The sequence below is a fragment of the Phalacrocorax aristotelis genome, chromosome 11 (assembly GCF_949628215.1).
Source record: "Phalacrocorax aristotelis chromosome 11, bGulAri2.1, whole genome shotgun sequence".
NCBI lineage: Eukaryota > Metazoa > Chordata > Aves > Suliformes > Phalacrocoracidae > Phalacrocorax > Phalacrocorax aristotelis.
Window position 1 is genome coordinate 15,552,455 of NC_134286.1, and position 17,361 is coordinate 15,569,815.

Below are 17,361 nucleotides of genomic sequence, written 5' to 3' on the forward strand. Positions count from 1 at the left end.
ACATATACCTTCAGGGGAGGGTTCCAGACATTGCATACTGGGCAGACAGCAGCACCTCCTTGCAGGTGGAGCTTAATTCATGCATGATGAACGTGTGTCTCCACGGAGCTTGCTCATTTACGTGACTCCTGCTCAGCACGATGGGTCTTTTAGATCCTATGCTGATGCCCCAGTGCTGTGTTTGAGTCCTGGCACCTCAGGCAGGGTTGCAGTTTCGATCAGGGCAGCACAACAAACCCAAACCTGAGGTGTCAGTATGCCTCTCCTTAGACACTGAAACCTTTTGAGATCTGGCCCTCAGAGTCTGTAGAATTCAGGGTGCTCACATCCACACAAGTTTATTATTTTTGTGCTTCTTTTTTTTAACAGGCAAAATACACTGATATATTTTTAAATAATATAGAAGGAAATATCATTAGAAAAGCAAACCAACAAACTTCCAAACAACACAAACTGAAGAAACACAAGTGCTGCTCAGGGGAGCAGGCCCATTGTTGCAGCAGTCATGGGAAAGCTCGAGGCTTCAGTAAAGGCAAAACCCAATTTTTCTCTGTTGAACTGGTATTCATTATAATTATTAACTTGGTGTACACAGATGGCTTTGGTCTATAAGTTAACTGCAAGTCGAAGATGATTGCTGTATGGAAAACTTTCGGGAAAGTGAGGCCAGATTCTGTCTCTATTTGTATGTGTTTGGCCACCTTAATTGAGTTTTATTCAAATAACTTTCTTCTTAATTTTATAAAGCATAATTTACTAATATTACTATTTTAGGAACAATTAGGAAAAATTAGACATTTTATTGGAAATGGCACTATGTCCTCTGCATCTCATTCCCTGAGTCAGTGTACCGGGACAGGGCTTCTAGCATCTCCAATGTATGAGCCAGGAGTGACAGGCGTACTGATTTAGCAAGGTAATGAAATGAAATTATACCAGCAATTATTTGTGGACCCAGTGTGCTCTCGTAGCCGCCTGCCGCTTGCTCTTCCCAGTCCTTTCTGCACAATCCAAGAGGAGGTCTGAATAGGTTCTCAGCTTTCAGCCGATGGCCTGCCAGAATTAATATTCAGAGATTGCAGCTCGTAACAAGCACATTTATAGTCATATGAGAAGTGCGTGCTTTTATGGGAGCTCCCTATTCAGAATTGTACCTGTCTTCAAAAATACACGTACCTAGCACAAAGGGGGAAAACGAAACAACTCTACTGTTTCCTTCTTGGTAACCTGGGTTCACCTGTGTGAGATGAGTTTAACCCTTTGATGAGAGTTCTGAGTGCTGAATATCGGATCGTAATGGCATAAAGAGAGAGGAGACTACACTTTTTAAGAATAACTCAAACCTTCACACCTCATGCCTCAGGCTATCTTTTCAGTGCTCTGTACACTTTGATCGGGGGAAAAAGGAATCCACTAATTGCCAGTATATTTCTGAGCTACCCTACTTCTGTACTAAATGAGCTTGAGGCTCTGCAAAGAAGGCGCTAAAGATGCTAAGCAGCTTTTTGCCCGTTCGAGTACTGTCCGTGGGCTGCGCGATTTTCGCCTTCATGCATAGAAGGAAAAAAAAATAAAATCCTTGGATCCGTGAGGTTTCCAGTTTCTAAACGCAAGAAAGCGTGACTTCCCCTTTAAGCCTGGAGCCGTTCGTGTGTGTGCGAGCGTGTGTGTGTATGTGTGCGTGTGCGAGTGTGTGTGTCTCCTCCTCTTTGAGTGACACAGCACTTAGATATGCCTATCAGTAACTTAAACCCCACAAACTCCACCTTCTAAGTGAGGAAGCTGTGGGTTGATGGAAATGTAGTGAGCAGATTGAGACAGACAGTGAATCATTAGCAAACTGCAACGCCAGGATGAACTTGTCTGGAACCTAAAAGGAGAAAACAGTCTGAGAGTCCTTCGCGGTGCTGGGTTTTGCTAAATACAGCCGAAGTGGATCTAAAAGCCGGTTGATCCCCAGTCCAAGATGCTGCTGGTTTCCCAGCGGGTAGAAGCACCACGCATGGAGCCACATATTCCAGTAAGTAGCGTTTGAAATCGATACGGACTGGAAAAGTAGGAGTTGATTTGAAAGGACTTAAACGCCCGGGGAGTAGCTGCTCGCCCAGCCCCGGCGCGGCCGCAGCCGGGGCCGCTCTCGGAAAGTTTGCGGCGGCGGTTCGGGAGAGGCGGCCGCCGGGTGCCGGCGCTGCGCGGCCGGCTGCGCCCCGCAGGGCTGCGCCGGGCTCCGCGGGAGGAGCGACCCGAAACTCGGGGGGAAGGTTTCGCCCTCCTTTCTGGTGAGAGCTGGTGTCAGTCCAGGGAGAGGAGGGGGCGGTCGGTGGGCTTTAAAATGGTGGTGGACGAGGTGGTCTCCGGCGGGGCAGCCGGGGCGGGGGCAGCGGGGCCGGCCAGCCGCGGCCCGGCGGGACACGCTCCGTGGGTTTCCGTGTCATCGCTCCGTGTGGCGACGCGCGGGGGTCGGGGGAAGGGGGGGGTGGGCGCTGCCGGTGGCGGCCCGGGGGCGAGCGGGCCGGGGGGGCTGCCGGCGCGGCAAGCTCGGATATCCCTCTGTAAACACCGCCGTGCGGCCGGGCTCGCTCAGCCCGCGGCTGCGGGATTTTCATTTAAACTTCGATCGAACAGGCAGGGCAGGCTAAACCCCCCCCGCGCAAGGGGACTCCTCCGGGGAGGCGTCACGCGTGGAGAGGCTAGTGCTGGTCCGTAATATGATTTTTTTAATAACTCCCGGTACGTGCGTTGGCAGCGGCGTGCCCGGTTATTTTGGGAGTCTGAGGCGCACGTTATTTAGGCAGGATTTTGAACAAAAGGCTCCGCCGAGCCCAGGAGCCCCCGGGTATCCCTGCGAAGTGGGGAGCCCGGCGGCCAGCCTCCGTTTTGGGGAGCCTGGCTCTGGGGGCGGCGGGGCGTGTGTGCGCGGCTCGGCACGGGAGCAGCCCGAAAGTGAGGGAGACGGTGCAAGCGCGGCGTGTTCGCCACTCTCTCCGAGGCTATCCGTGTATTCGAAATAAAATGCATGCTGACTCACGATTTAAACTGTTTTGGTTTCTCATCCTGTGATTAAGATCGGGGTTTAGACCAATTGCAGGGTAAACAAGGCGCTCGCTGACTCGGTCCCACGTCTCCCTCTGAGGCGGGGGCTGCCCCTCTCCCCCGGTCAACGGGCGATCGCTCCTCCCGCTCCCTCCCCCGCCGCCTCCCGGCCTGTTGCTCGGCCCGGGGGAGCGCCGGGGCCGCGGGCACCGCGGCTTTTGTTCGGGGTTGGCTGGCGCGGGGTTGTCACCAGGGTGACTCGGAGGGATCCCGGGGAGGACGGCCGTTTCTTGGAAGAAAACGGGCTTCGGTTTCCGTTCACACCGCCGCCCCCCCGGAACAATAAATTAAAAGGCCGCTTTTGTTTTCCCCGGCGCTCCCGGCGGGGGGGGGGCGGCGCTGGGCAGCGGGGCCGGGAGGGGCGCGATGGGCCGGGCAGCGTCCGCGGTGCGAGGCGCGATCGCCGCGCCCCTTCCCGCAGGGAGCGGAGGAGCCTCCGGGCAGCGGCCGCCTGTAGGGAGCCTCCCGGCACGGGCGCCGCACGAAGAGCCTGCCTCCTCCTCCTCCTCCTCCTCCTCCTCCTCCGGCACCGCGGGGGGGGACACCCCGCAGTCCCTCCCCCGACCCGCCAGCGGGGAGATTAACCGCGTCTGGCCCCTTCCCCGCGCTGGGGGCGGGGGCGCCGGGCTCCCCCCGCCGCCGTGCGGCCGCCCCGGCCTGGGTGGGAGGGGGGTGGGAGCGCCGGGAGGCGCGAAAGGCTCCCCCCCTCTTATATAATGTGAGTGTTCCCCTGCTTAGCCCTGTAATCCCCGAGTAATGCCTGATGTCCGTGCCCCGGGGGGCTGGGGGGGGGGGCTCCCCCTCCCGGAGCTGCCCCTCCGGGCCGAGCCGATGGGGAAATAAAGCTGCCGCCGCCGCTGCTGTGCGAGCTGGACCGTATGGTGCCTCCAGGAGAGAGGGAGCCCGAGCGGCCTTGAACCTGCCGGCCCCAGCAGCTGTGTGCTGCCCCCCACCCCGTAGGCGGCGCAAGGGTGTCCCCCCGGTAGCGGGGCCCCTGAGCCCCCTCCGGGCGGCCCCTCCCCGCCACCCCCAAACCGGGCTACCCGCCGGAGCGTGTTTTTGTGTATTGCCGTGCGAGAAGCCGACAGCAAGTCGAATCCCGGCGGGGGTGGGAGGCGGCTGTCGTGCGGGGATGGTGGGGGGGGACACGCGTGCGTGAGGGGTGGGGGAGGCTCCCTCGCGCGGGGGCCGCCCGCCCACGGCCGCGCTCTCCAAGCGAAGGGCGGGCGAGAGCAGTTTGAGCAAGTTATACGCTAGCGCCTAAAAAAGCAGCGATCTGGTTCTGGCACTGACCATTTTCAGTTCTCTCTCCCTGCCATATGTTTGGGGGGGGGGGGGGGGGGACACAACCAGAAAAAAAGCAATTTGTGAAAGATGCTTTCAGCTGAGGGGAGGAGGTGGGCTGAGGGAGCGAGATACAAGGAAATTCCATGTTAGGAAAGCATTAGCAAGGGGTGACTTCTAATGTTTTCCTGCCACTGACGTTGACAGTGACACACATGTGTGGGTTGAAATTGGAACGTCACTGAGTTTTTAAACTCAACCAGGAAATAGTCTGTTGCTCAGGGATAAAAAACAAATAGTATATGTACTGTAAGGCAGGTAACATGCAGTTAACAGCTCCTCTCGAGTGACTGAGAAGCTGTTTAATGTTTAGAATTGAGCAGCTCAAATTTAATTTAGCTTTTTATTTTCAGAGGTTGGTTTGGTTTTTTTTTAACTTGAGGTTTTTTCCTCTCTATTTTTAATCCTTTTAACTAATACTTCAGAATCAGAAAAGCAAATATTGACAGGGCTTCACTTTTACTCCCTTGTAACCAAGTAGTTCAAACCTGCAAAATCAGGTTGGGGGGGATTAGTATTTTCAGGAGGCAGTTGTATTTTTTTTGAATCCTTTTGTATGGCTTCCTGCTACACAGGTAAAAGTGTTTTATAAATACAGTGTGTTTGGTTTTGGCTTTTTACTGACCTTGTTTCAAATGTTACAATGTGGTAGCATTCAGAGATTTAGAGTGGGATTAGGGAGCTATTGTGCTAGATGCTTTCTGAACATACAGAAAGATTTACTGCGAGAGTTCGTGATCCAAGGTGTCAGGTTGACACTTGTCCCCTGACTTAAATGGTCGCTAACCTGCCTGGATGCGACTGTAGGACAAGGATCGACCTAGGAACCAGCTTTGTGAGAGAGACAAAAGTTAGGAGGGCAGAAGGTAACACAAGGGCAAGGACAGCAGTAAGGAAAATCCCTGAGTCGTCCTGTGGGTTAAGTACAGTTCAACTCACTGGTTCCCAGTCACTTAATCAATAAATGTTCTATGTTACTTGCTACTCTGACGAAAGTCGTCTTAAAATAACTTTTATGAGTACGTAGCCATGGGAAAGTGAAGTAACTCTTGCAGAAGCTGTGACAAATGGATTTATCCAAACTGGGGGACGGAGTAGGAGAAGGTTGTCTGAGCTTCTTAAGCTGGGGAAAAGGCAGGATCCCCACGTTTTCACTGTTCCCTCGTGCTGGCTGTTTCTGAGTGTCAGCATTTTTCAACGTTTAGGCAAAGGTGACTATAAGTTATGATGCATTAGTAATTGGTACGGTCTCCAAATAAAGATAGCTATATCGGTTTAAATGATGCTGGCGCCTCTCCAAGGCACTCTCTTTATATCTGACACATTTGCCACTCACTTCTTTTAGGAACAATTAATATTGTACACTGCTATTTTTTCCTCTATGGGAAGAGCAGTAGTGTAACCGATTACGAAGGCTTTCTACCTGACGTTCCAGTTTGACTTGCCATGTTTAAAAAAAAAAAGTATTTTGAAGGAAGCAGAAGAGACACCAAGGGTTTGCGTTGAACTGTTTTATATCAATATTGATTTTTTAAGGGGGTTTGTGTTATAAAGAGGGAGCTTTTATCCCCCTGAGCTCTTTGGCAATTATCTTCCTGCCATAAATGTTGATACGCACATAATGGATGTAACTAAAAAACCTCCTTATCCCAGCAGAAAAGGCTGACTGTTTGTTGGAGCAGAGAGAATGCTGAGAGTGTGAATAGACAAACCCATATGTCGCTGGTGAGAGAGATAAATGATGGACGAACAGGAGTTGGTTACTATGGATCAGCACAATAAACCAATTCCCATCATACACCTCTCTTAATAATATACCAGTTTCAATGCCATTGACGGGTAACCTAGGTAGCACCAGTCAACTGTAAGTTTTTCAACTGTTCTTTTATACATCTCAAAGAACAGTTGGGACTGTTCTAATTTTTTCAGATGTTGAGTGGTAAAATTATGCAGAACTTCCTTCCTTGCCAGTAATTTTGAAGGGGAACTTCAGAGCATTGCTGTAAAATGCCAAATGTGCATGATACCGTTGTGTACTCACAGGCAGTTTTGTTTTGCGCACCCGTAAAAGGGGTGCACTCAAAAAGGTGATTGCTTAACAAATATGTGGGGAAACTGTTTAGGTGTTCAGTACTGCCCTCATTAGTGTTGTTTCAGATTGGATCAGATATTGGAAGATATTGTTTTAATCAAAAATAGTGAAAGAACAATGCTGGTTTATTTAAAACCAAAACCAAAACAGCCCTGCAGAATAGGCAGTGATTGATAACAGTTTTAACTTTCTGTAACCCATTGCAGGGCAGCCGGCACCTGAAGGGAAACTTTGCAAAACAGTCTGTGCTTGCATCACGATCTCCTTCCCATGTTCTCTATTATTGCTGCTTGCTCTTCGCACAGAAAACTGAAGTCTTTGTCAGTTAAAGGTTTCACTTTATGTCCTTGTCTTCTGGTAGACATTTTTTCATTGCAGTTGCTATGGACCGGCCTGGTAGTCCTGTTCAAAACAAAAGTATATCTCAGGGTGACAGCGCAAGCAGGGCTGATGGCTCATGGGATATGACTCCATAATTTTCAGAGTCACTAGTTGCACTACCAGAGAGTGATGCAGTCAGAGAGGGATAACTAGCAAATGCAAATGAGCTATGAAGAGTCTTTATTCCTCTTGGGAAGCCTCCTCGTTGAGAATAATTTTTGTTTTTTAAATGGAAGAAAATGTATTACTAAGTCATTACTTTCCTGCAAGAGGAAAACACTTATTTTGCACAGCATTCACTTGCAAAGTTGCAGTAGCTTTTTAGAGCTGTTTACTTTGGTGTGCATCTCGGATGAACTGAAGGGCGTTTGTTAGGCTGGGCGGTAGGAGAGTACACCAGTCTTTCTACAGTCAGGGCTCGGCCTAGCAGTTCTTTTTGATTTTATAGTAGACGAGACTCAGATTTGATCCTAGAGTTAAGGGCTCAAGGATCAGGCCCTTGAGTAGGGAACGGGGATCGTTACATGCCCGCCACCCAGCTCACTCTCGCCTGTTGGAGGAAGTGAAATGGAAACGAAGTAGGTTTAAGGATATTGTCTCTGCAGGCTGAATTTTAGCCGGCCCTTTGCCCCTGTGGGGGAACAGTTGTGCCCAAAGGGTAGAGCAGGGGAAAGAGCTATAGGTTTCCTTCCTCCCCCCCTACCATGCAGCCCGGCCAGCTGGACTGGCTGGGGGACGTAGACTGCCCAGGGAGGACACGGCCGGCGGCTGTTTCCGTGGGGCCGGTGAAGTGCCCGTGGGGCCCAGGCGTGGGAGATGCAGGGGGATGCGGGATTTCGCATGGCCCTTTACTCCGAGCGCAGCCTCGTCGCTACAATGAGCCATTGGCGAGCGCTGACCTGATTAAAGGGCTGCTGCTCACGGGAGGCTGGGGTGCGCCCCGGGCTTCGAGCGGGGGCTGCCGGGCTGACCAGAACTGCTCTTTGGGAAGGGTGGCCGGGCTGAGGAGAGGGAAACCAGAATTCATCGTCGTACCCTGTCCAAAGGGACATGTTGTACTGTGACTTGTTGAGATCCGCTCTGCTTTTCCCTGCGAGGGACTTGGCAGTCTTATTGATAAAGAAATGTTACATAAATACCCCATCAGGCATGTCCTAATTTGTTAATAATTAATGATCTGGGTAGTACAGAAGTACTGGTGATGTTAATGCACTCCCACACTGATCTGCAATCTCCACAAGCCCCCTTTTGCTTTTACTTCAATTGTAATACAGGTTTTCCCTTTTTTTTTCCTTCTTCTTTTGAATTTACCTGGGGATCCAACCACAGCTGCCTGTTGTGCTTTCCCGTTCAGGCGGGGACAGCTGGGGGCTCAGCCTGTCGCAGACATGATATAGATTACCTCTGCAGGGGAGGGTGTTAACTGCGTTATTTTTTCGCCCCATGTCAGGCAATCTACTGAGTGGCATCAGTGTTAGCCCAGGGGGAAGCCAGTTTTTTGCACCTTCCACCTTTGGAGGTAAGGTGTAAGTCGAGTGGGATGCACGCAGTGATGCGTCTGCAATTCCTGCGCCAGGATTTGTCCGCGCCGGGAAGCCAGGGCACTTTTTGCACAGCACAGAGCAAGCACCCTTCAGTTTCTGCCCTTCTGATAACAGGCTCTATTTTCCTGGATTTAAAAACCAGCTACTTTTGCCATGCCACAGCTAGAGAGATTGGAAAAAACATTTACTTCCGTTGACACACACAAACAAGAAATACTTAGTGGATATCATCAACGTGATGTGGCTGCCTCTTTTGTCTTACATTGTTCTTCTTTTGCATTTCTGCGGGAGTTTCTTTTTCTCTAGAATTAAGTGCCTCAGAACTCCAAGCAGGTTTGGGAGTTACACCTACTTGAGACACATCTATTTACTGTTTTCAGAGTAACACAGCACATTTATTCTGTTGCGGGCAATGAAATCCATTACCTGCATTGAAATCAGAAGCAGCAAGGTAACTTTCTAGTTATGTTGTGAAATATAATGCCATTGTTCGCTTTTATTAACGTCTCAAGGTTGATTATACAGTGGTTAGAAGCCTGTTCTGCTGTGCAAAAGGCTGTCTTTAATTCCAAGTGGTTGATCCTGATCAGGCAGTTAGAGCGGCTGCGGCAACAATTGCTTGGAGCCCTAAATCACATTTGTCACAAGATCTGCCTGGTAGTACTGGCTGCTCGAAGACTAGCTCCGACTTTTCAGCATTACCCTTCGGTTGGATTGCAGTGGTGAGGCACTTGCCAATCTTGCCTGTTCTTTGTGCCTAATTCTGAAAGACTGGCAAGCTTTATGCTATGTTTTCTGAAGAGGGCCCAGCTTTACTAAGCTGCCTGTCTGTCAGGGATTAATTTAACCTCTAATTACTACATTTTCTTCACAGTTTGCTGCACATGAGCGTGTTATAACAAAAGCACAAAGAAGTATGTCATTTTATTTAGCCACTACTCTGAAATTAATTTAGGGGGTATAGAGTCAGATCTGACACACTTGGTGTTAAAATAATTGTGCTGGCATTAGAATTAAAGTACATAATCTTGTTGTTTCTAATGATACAACAGTACTAGTGTAAATAGTGTTGTTAACTCGTTAGTCATAGCCACTGCAACAGAACTGATACCTAGTTACAGAGAAATACTCAATAAGCATGACAGCAAAAGTTTCCCCAAAATAATGCATGGTTTGTGCTTGATTCCCATCCACCATTTGGGTTTAGGATTACATGTCTAAGAGGAGTTCGTTGTTTTTTTCTAAAAAGGTCTTCCAAATTGCAATAAACAAACATTTACGATAGCTTGGCTTTCTTCCAGCCTGGATAATGATTTTTGAGTTTTGGTTTTGTTGTTTTGGGTTTTTTTAACATGCAGCATCTTGGGAACAGTACAAAAGGCCGTATGTCCTCTTCTGCCTGCTCACACTGCCAACCGCGATGCCGCAGTTCACGTTGCACTGAGAGCAGCATGTAGTCTTGAAGGAAGGGAGCAAGTCTGCTTCTTATGAAGTAGAGGATGGATTTCTTCTTATCCAGTTCTCTGTTCTGTAATATTTACAACCCAGGGTTTGTTGTTGGTTTTTTTTTTTCCCCCTTTGGGAAGGTTTGGGTTGGGAAATGCAGCCAATCTCCAGTTTAGGTGCATGTAGTTCACGGAACTGTTGCTGTTCCATAAGAAATTTGCAGTAGTTATCTCTTCGTCCTGCCCCGTGTTCACCACCTCTGAGCAGGCTTGTTGAAATGTCTTTGAGAATGTAATTTCTCACATAGGGTTGGATCTGCAACATCATTGGTTATGTACTGATGATTTTGCTAGTGGAAACAGACCATTGGTTGTATATTTTTGTGTCATGCATTCAAGTTATAAATCATGGGGCCAACTCAGCAGTTCTCCTTCAGTAAAAACTGTAACTGCATTGGATGGGAAACTTCCCCCAAAGATTCCCCAAGGCCAGATAATACACAGTTACGGAGTCAAATCGTGTAGCCCCTTTCTCAAAAGGAGAATTAGTGTGGCATCGTTTTCCAGGCTTGTGACAACAGTGACACAGGATTGCCAAAAAGACTAATGGAAGGAGATGGGTGATTGATTCTCTTTACAGTAGTAGATCAGGTTATTTCTCTGAATTCTTTCTTCAATTCTCTCAATACCCAAACTGTAACCAGTTACTGTAATTATTTACTCTAATAACTTCCAATCTACAAGTAAATTGAACATAAATTAAGATCAACGGATGTAAGGGACAGGACGGCTGAGTGAGCAGACAGTAAGGTGTGGAGACGCTTTTGCTGATCAGAAGTTACAGGGGTTGGCTGTTCGATAGCTGTGTGGAGTGAGTGGTAAGTCCCTGCTCTAATTTTTGTGGATATGAGTTTTCATATAACAATTTGGAGATCACCTAAGGTAGAAACCAAGCCCAAATAATGCCTGCTCTAATTTCAAACTGTCAAGATTTTTTTTTTCAAAGGGTCTGAATATCCACAGTAGTCCCACAGGCCTTGAGAAATGGAGGCAACTTTTGGAGTAAATAGTTCCCAGGTTCTTACTTGTCCATTGTAAAATGGGAATAATGTTGCTTTACCTTAACCTTCACACTAAGCATCCCTAACTAGTTAAATATTTCGTAAATCGTAAGTGCTTGTTACTAGCCATGGTCTTTAGGGACTTTTCACATAGTTGGAATTTATATTAAAAATAAAGGCAGGTACATCTTACGCTAAGACCCCCTCAGCATGAATGATAGTTTTATTTCTTTGCTTTGGCTATAATGCCGACACAGGATGATTTTTTTTTTCTTCCATGATATCACATCGCTGTATCTTCCTTTTTGCTGAACCTTCAGAATTTGATAAAGAGGGAAAGAAAATATTTAAATACAAAAATGGCATCTACTCTTAGGCATGTGGTTTAATGTTTCGTTCTCCGTCACAAATCTTCATAGGTTAGGTTTTGGGCAACAGTAAGCAAATGAATATTTTACAAAGACGTTTGTCATACACAGTTCCACTCACACACAAGGAGCTTTTTCCCCATACATTATTATGTAATATTTAGTATGTAAACAATTTCATTAGTTTAAGAATAATTATGCAACACTCATTTCATGCGGTTATCAGAACTGGTACTGAGTTCAATTTCATTTTCCTTTGACTAGTTACTTTAAATCTTACTGGGATTTTCACAATTCCAAATTTCTATATGGAAATAATTTCTGAATTCATCTGAAATTTCAGTAATCCAATAGATCATGCTGATGGTCAGGTGCTTTTAAGGACTTCACTTTTCTTGTTCTTTTAACATATTTTCTCAGTTAACTCTGTTGGTTTAAATAAAGTCACGCAGACTGAAAAAGCCCCAAGTATATACAATCTTGCAGTCAGAAATACAGGCAAAAGGTTTTGATCTCTGACTGCCAAATGGTGACTCATTAAAAAGGAATTTCTGTTCCTCCCTTTTCAAAGGGTTACTCACTACCAAGCAGTAAATATCTAGTTTTGATGCTGCTGCATTGAAATGCCTGACATTGTTGGTGTATTAAGTCCAAACTCTGTAAGATTTGATCACAGGCTCCATTAAGTTTTGTTTTGTTGTTTTTCTTGATTAAAAAAAAAGATCTGTTGCGGGATTTTCTTCAAGCTTTACCCTGTCAGTTTGAGTACAGTCTGAAATGAAATATGTTTGGGTTTTAATAACAGAGGACCCTTTCCATACTTTAAGCAGTGGGTCATTCAAATTATTTTTAAACACACAGGACCATGCAAGCACTAATTTCTTTCTAGCATTAGACAAGGACATTGGAATTCATCTAAATAAAAAAAATTCTCTTTGTCTTCCACATCAAGGGTTGTGTGCTATGCATTTTCTAATATTGCACTGCATAGACCTGAAAATAAACTGTACTGAAGAGACACAGTCAAAATCCAACCAAAGACATGGCCTTTTTCTCAATTTCCATATTAATCTTGACACTCTGAGCCATCTCCTTTGTCTTCCTGTTCTTACCTATCCTACCTATTTGATGGAAGGGCACAAAGGCATGCTTGAATCCTCCATCTCATCTCCTCTTATTTATGGATTGGTTGGTTTGAACTCTGCATAGTGTTGGAAGGATGTTTTCTTGGTTGCAGCAACCCTTGTGTTTGACCTGAAGCAGCAGGAGAGTGCGTTTAGGCTTTTCAGTCTTCATGAGAAGTGAATCTTGGTCCCTGATCCCAGAAGGTAGATCAGCCTTAATTTCAAGTGAAAGTCCTGCATCTTCAAATAAATTCCTATGTCAGTTAAAGTTCAATATTCTTGAATTCCAGAGATATAGATGAGTCAAATCTGAAGTTTAGGGCAAGTGTGAAGAATGTAAGAGAAAATGTAGATGTTTCTTCTGATGCCACTCTCCCCTCCCCTTCAGGGCTCCTACAGTCTGTCAGCTGTAACGGAGTGATTTGATTACTTTGTAGTGTTAAGCTAAAAGAATAAATCTAAGTGCCTTGGGAATGGGGAACCAATCCAACAGTCAAAACCAAACAAGTTAATAAATGTGAAGCATTTCTGCTCGGTGCTGCTGCAGAAATGCTACTTCCAGAAATGCTTGGGGCAGCCATGACTATTGGACCAGTCAATTAGTGTAAGTATGTTCACTGTACACACCACCATTAATTGAATGCTGGGGGGTGCGCTCTGTGTTTTGAAGAAGTGTGTGTCTTCTGTTGGATATAAATTATGGAAATCTTGAATGTTGCAGGCTGAATTGTGTATTGCTCACCCCCTTTCTTCCCTGCCACTCTAACATACCTGGAAAAAGCTTGACTGAGGCAGTCTTCATTGCCCTTTCTTTAAAATCATTCTGGCTCTACACATCATCCACAAATTCTTCTTTTCCCCTTGACAGCTCTTCCCTCCCTCTACCCTGGCCCCCCAGAAATCTAGCCAGAAATAGAGCATTTGAGTGAATGTCCACAGAAGCAGTCTGAAATCCAAATTACCCACTCAGACTGGTTTCTGATACCCACGTGCCGGGCTATGTACGGCCTGGAGCAATTGGTAAGGACAGTGTGCGTGGAAATACTGTGAGCTACAGCAACAGTGTCAAGTGCTGTTGTGTAAGAAAACCCCTACTACTCGCTTGCATGGAACTGCTTTTGGATGTCAGTACCGGTGCAGATAAGGCACAGATTAATTGCTGGAAGTCTTATGCCAGCCTGTAGCTTTAATTTTATCATGTCTAAGAATGGCAGTAGTGGTGGACTAGTGGGTAAATGACCGATTCTGGCTGCCCACGTGTCCTCCCTTGGAGCATCTATATTGGTAACTCTACGTCTATTATTTCAGGATTTAAAATGGTCACCCACGTTGCAGCCTTCAGCTAGTCCAGTGAATGTCCCTTCGTTGGCATTCACACCCAGAACAGGAACAAGTATAGGCCTTTGTGTGAGGACTGCAGAGAATGTACCATTGAGTGCTTTGCCATCTGCTACCCAAAACGTAGTGAAGCAAACTGTTAAACTTCACGTGGAGCTTAGGGCTTGATTAATTTAAATTACCCTCCTGTTGTACATGTTTGCAATGCCGAGGGGATTAGGTGGCATATACTTTCAAGAAATACATGTTCATTATTAAGAAAGGTTAAGCAATAACATCCAGTGGTCATTTCCTTTTGGAGCATAGCTCTGTGTCTGTAGTGTAATTTGTTTGTTTTTGCATACTGCCGGATCCCGGCAAGGAGGTAGACCAGCACTACAGGAGTGAGCTGAGCTGCTCTGTGGCGCTGGGTGGCCCGGCTGCACGGGCTGGTGGTGCCGAGCTGCTGATGGAGAGCCAGAGACCTCAGAGCGTAGAGGTGAAGAGGTCCAAAGTACGAGGAGGCAATGGTAGGGGAGAGAGAGCAGGGATGGGCTGGGACCGAAGGGAGGGAAAAGCCAAGGAGTCAGGAGAGCTGAGGAAGCCAGGCAGGTATCTGGGGGGAGGATGGAGGCACAGCAGGTCCAGGGCCACCTCAGGACTAGACTCGGGAGTGCTGTGATCCCTCATGTGCTTGGTCTGCCAGGTCCAGCATCTCCTGTTGCTTCTGCTCAAGCGGTCAGTGTTTCCTGTGTGCAAACTTGTTCTGTGTTCCTTCAACACTGACTTACAGACAGTGCTTTTCTTTATCTCCATTGTCTTTTTTAAGTTTGCGACTCTCATTTTTTCCTGGTACTCTTGCTTTCATACCTTTGTTGTGATTGCTGTGCTGGAGAAACTGGACTCTCTTAGCAGTGGTGAAGAGATACTCCAGGGAGCTAACCCTGTGTCACCTCTTCAGAGGCTGGCGGAGCTGTGGCAGGGAGCAGTCACAGCGCCGGGGCTGCGCACCTTTGATTGCCCTGTGATCACAGGCATGTGTTGGTTTGGTTTATTTTGTTAGAAGGATTTTTCTTTGGATGAGAGCAATGCTTAGGCAGCCCAGCTACTGAGCAGCTGACCAAAGCACGCAACTGCTCTACAGCGTGCAGCTGCGGTACGTGCCGGTTGGCTTTGGGCCGGTGCTAACACTGGGACAAAAGTCAAGGTATGTCTGCACTGCTGTCCTTGTGTACATTCACTGGTTCACGCAGAAATATCTTGAAGACCGCTTTCACCTGGCTAACCTGCTGGTTACTGCCGGCAGGACAGCTATGGTTGCACGAGCTAAGTTTGAGCTGTAGAAGTTTCTTAAGACATTAAGTAAATAATCTGGCACTTGACCCACATGGAACAGCAAAAGTGCCCAGAGCAGCGTCAGTAGCCTTCCCCAGGCCAGCCTTGCGGGCACGTCTGTGTGGGATCAGTGAGCCTCGCTGTGCCCGGGAAGCTGGTTCAGAAGATCAGCTGAGCTGCTAATGAACCATCTTCCCAAATCTGCTTCAACAGAAATTTGGGATCTTAAGGTGGCCTTGGATTCTGTCAGCCTAAGATGGTAATGTTCTCTTTTACAGCTGGCTCTGAAGCATTGTAGCTTCTCTGAAGTAAGGAGACATAATTCAGTGTTTATAAAGGCAGATGGGAAAGTAAAAGATTCTTTGGTTCTCTCTGAGAGCTTTTTCACACGTAGAAAGAATGAGTCACTCGACATTTCATTATTGAATAGGAGCTGATTTACAAGTGTGTATGCTCTAAGATGAATGTCGGTGGATGAACTCCTATCGTTTCCTCCATGACCATGCTGTAAATGGGCTTCAGCCAGTTTGATGTAATCCATTCTGTGGCACTGTGCTGTCTTTTGAAATGAAAGCATCATCCTTCTTATGATCTTCTGAAGGCTAGAAGGCCGATTAACATGGGAATTCTTGATTAGCTTTAATTCAGCTCTACTACTCCAGGAAAGCATAGTTCCTGAATTGCACAAAGAAAGACTCTTCAAACACGGATCCAAATCAGCGTACTGGAGATCCTGTTGGTAGGTGTGGTGACTATGATTAATATTTACTTGATGCCTTTCATCTTCCAAGTACTTTACACAGAACAAGCATTTCATCTTCACAAAAGATGTATGAGTTAGGTGAAATAAGTTGTACTGTCTCTGCTTTATTAATAAGGCAGGGAAACTGAAGCAGAGATTAAAGTAGTTTGTTCATGATTACAAAGGCCAGTGCTGAAACGATGTAACTTCTGGTTTCTATTTCTGTGTCCGGACTATAGTCTCTTTTGTGTAAGAAGAAGCAGCAGGACAAACTTTTGAGTAAGAACATCATAAGAATTCAGTGAGGCAACTTAGCAGATGTTGCAGCTGCACCTGCGGCACTTGCGCTGGTGCCCTGCTGAGTGAGGCGCTGTTCTCCTGCCTTGGCGCTGCAGTCTCTCATCACCCTTGTGGAGGCATCACCACAGATTGCTGCTTGAGTTGCAAAGCATCCGTGGACGTTCTCTTAAGCTGATATAATGGCTCGGTTTAGTCACCAGTCCGGCTGGGCCATTGGAGACCTAAGTATGTGTGGAGATTCCTGGGGTAAGGGTTTCTGCTGGAGTGAATATGGTGAGGTGCATACATGATTTTCTTCAACTCAATGACTTCTTGAGATGTTCCTTTGGAGATGCACTAGGAAGTGCTTAAGATATATTGTTGGATTTTAAGCATGCAAGCGGTCTCATTAATATGGAAAAAGTATTTGTTTGCCTTTAGCTTGGATAGGGCTACGCATAGAGCTCGATTTGAATATATGCTCAAGTGCATTGCTGAATCAGGCCCTAGTTAACAGCGAAGGCAGTGCCACCCTGAACTGCAGGCTGGCAGAGTTGTTGTTGAGGGCCCAAAGGTAGAAAACTACTACTGGTTTAAAGAGCTTCCTATCAAGATGAGTCAGTGGCCAAAGCTTAACATCTGAGAAACTTCTTATCTGAGAAGGCATCTGACCTTTTGAAAGAGAAACCTCCTTTGTAGATGCGTACGAGTGGTGTGCACCCTTTATCAAATTGTACAGCCGGTTGACTGTAATGGAAATCCTCTCCTGGGGAGGCAGCGCTGGCCGAGCGGGGAGCCTCCCTCCCTCTGGGTGGGGAACAGCAGTTGCGTTTTAGTTCCTTCAATCCCACCTTAATGAAGGAAGAGAAGATGCTCCTGCCTGCAACTGGAATCTGCTCAGAGATGGTAGCTGTAGAAGCCACTTCATTTAGTCTAGATTTGACTGTAAATTCAGTGTCCTGTTTCATGTGGAGTAACGATTTTTACGCTGCAGTGAGGAATCACTTGGTGAGAGGAGGGAGACAGGAGAGCAGAGCAATGCAGCCCTGCTCTCCTTGTAAGGCCATGGTTCAAAATGTTTAATTAGTTGTTTCGAAACGGTGGCTCTTCTCCTTTGAGGAAGGAATGATGTATCAGCAAAAGCTGACCAAATTGATGTAGCAAATCAATTCTATGGTAATCCGTTTATTTAAACTTTGGTACTTAATTTTATAAGCTCTTCTCAAGTGTTCCTGT

The 17,361-nt window shown here is 46.9% G+C and overlaps 1 protein-coding gene across 2 annotated transcripts in view; it reads left to right on the forward strand.

Annotated features, from left to right (window-relative positions):
* The first annotated feature begins 322 nt into the window (after positions 1 to 322).
* Positions 323 to 17,361, forward strand: part of MAMLD1 (mastermind like domain containing 1) — an 84,293-nt gene continuing 67,254 nt past the window's right edge. For both annotated transcript variants that reach the window (XM_075107046.1, XM_075107047.1), the window contains exon 1: positions 323 to 2,020. In XM_075107046.1, the coding sequence (XP_074963147.1) occupies positions 1,967 to 2,020 (54 nt within the window). In that variant the 5' untranslated portion in view covers positions 323 to 1,966. The remainder of the gene's footprint in view (positions 2,021 to 17,361) is intronic.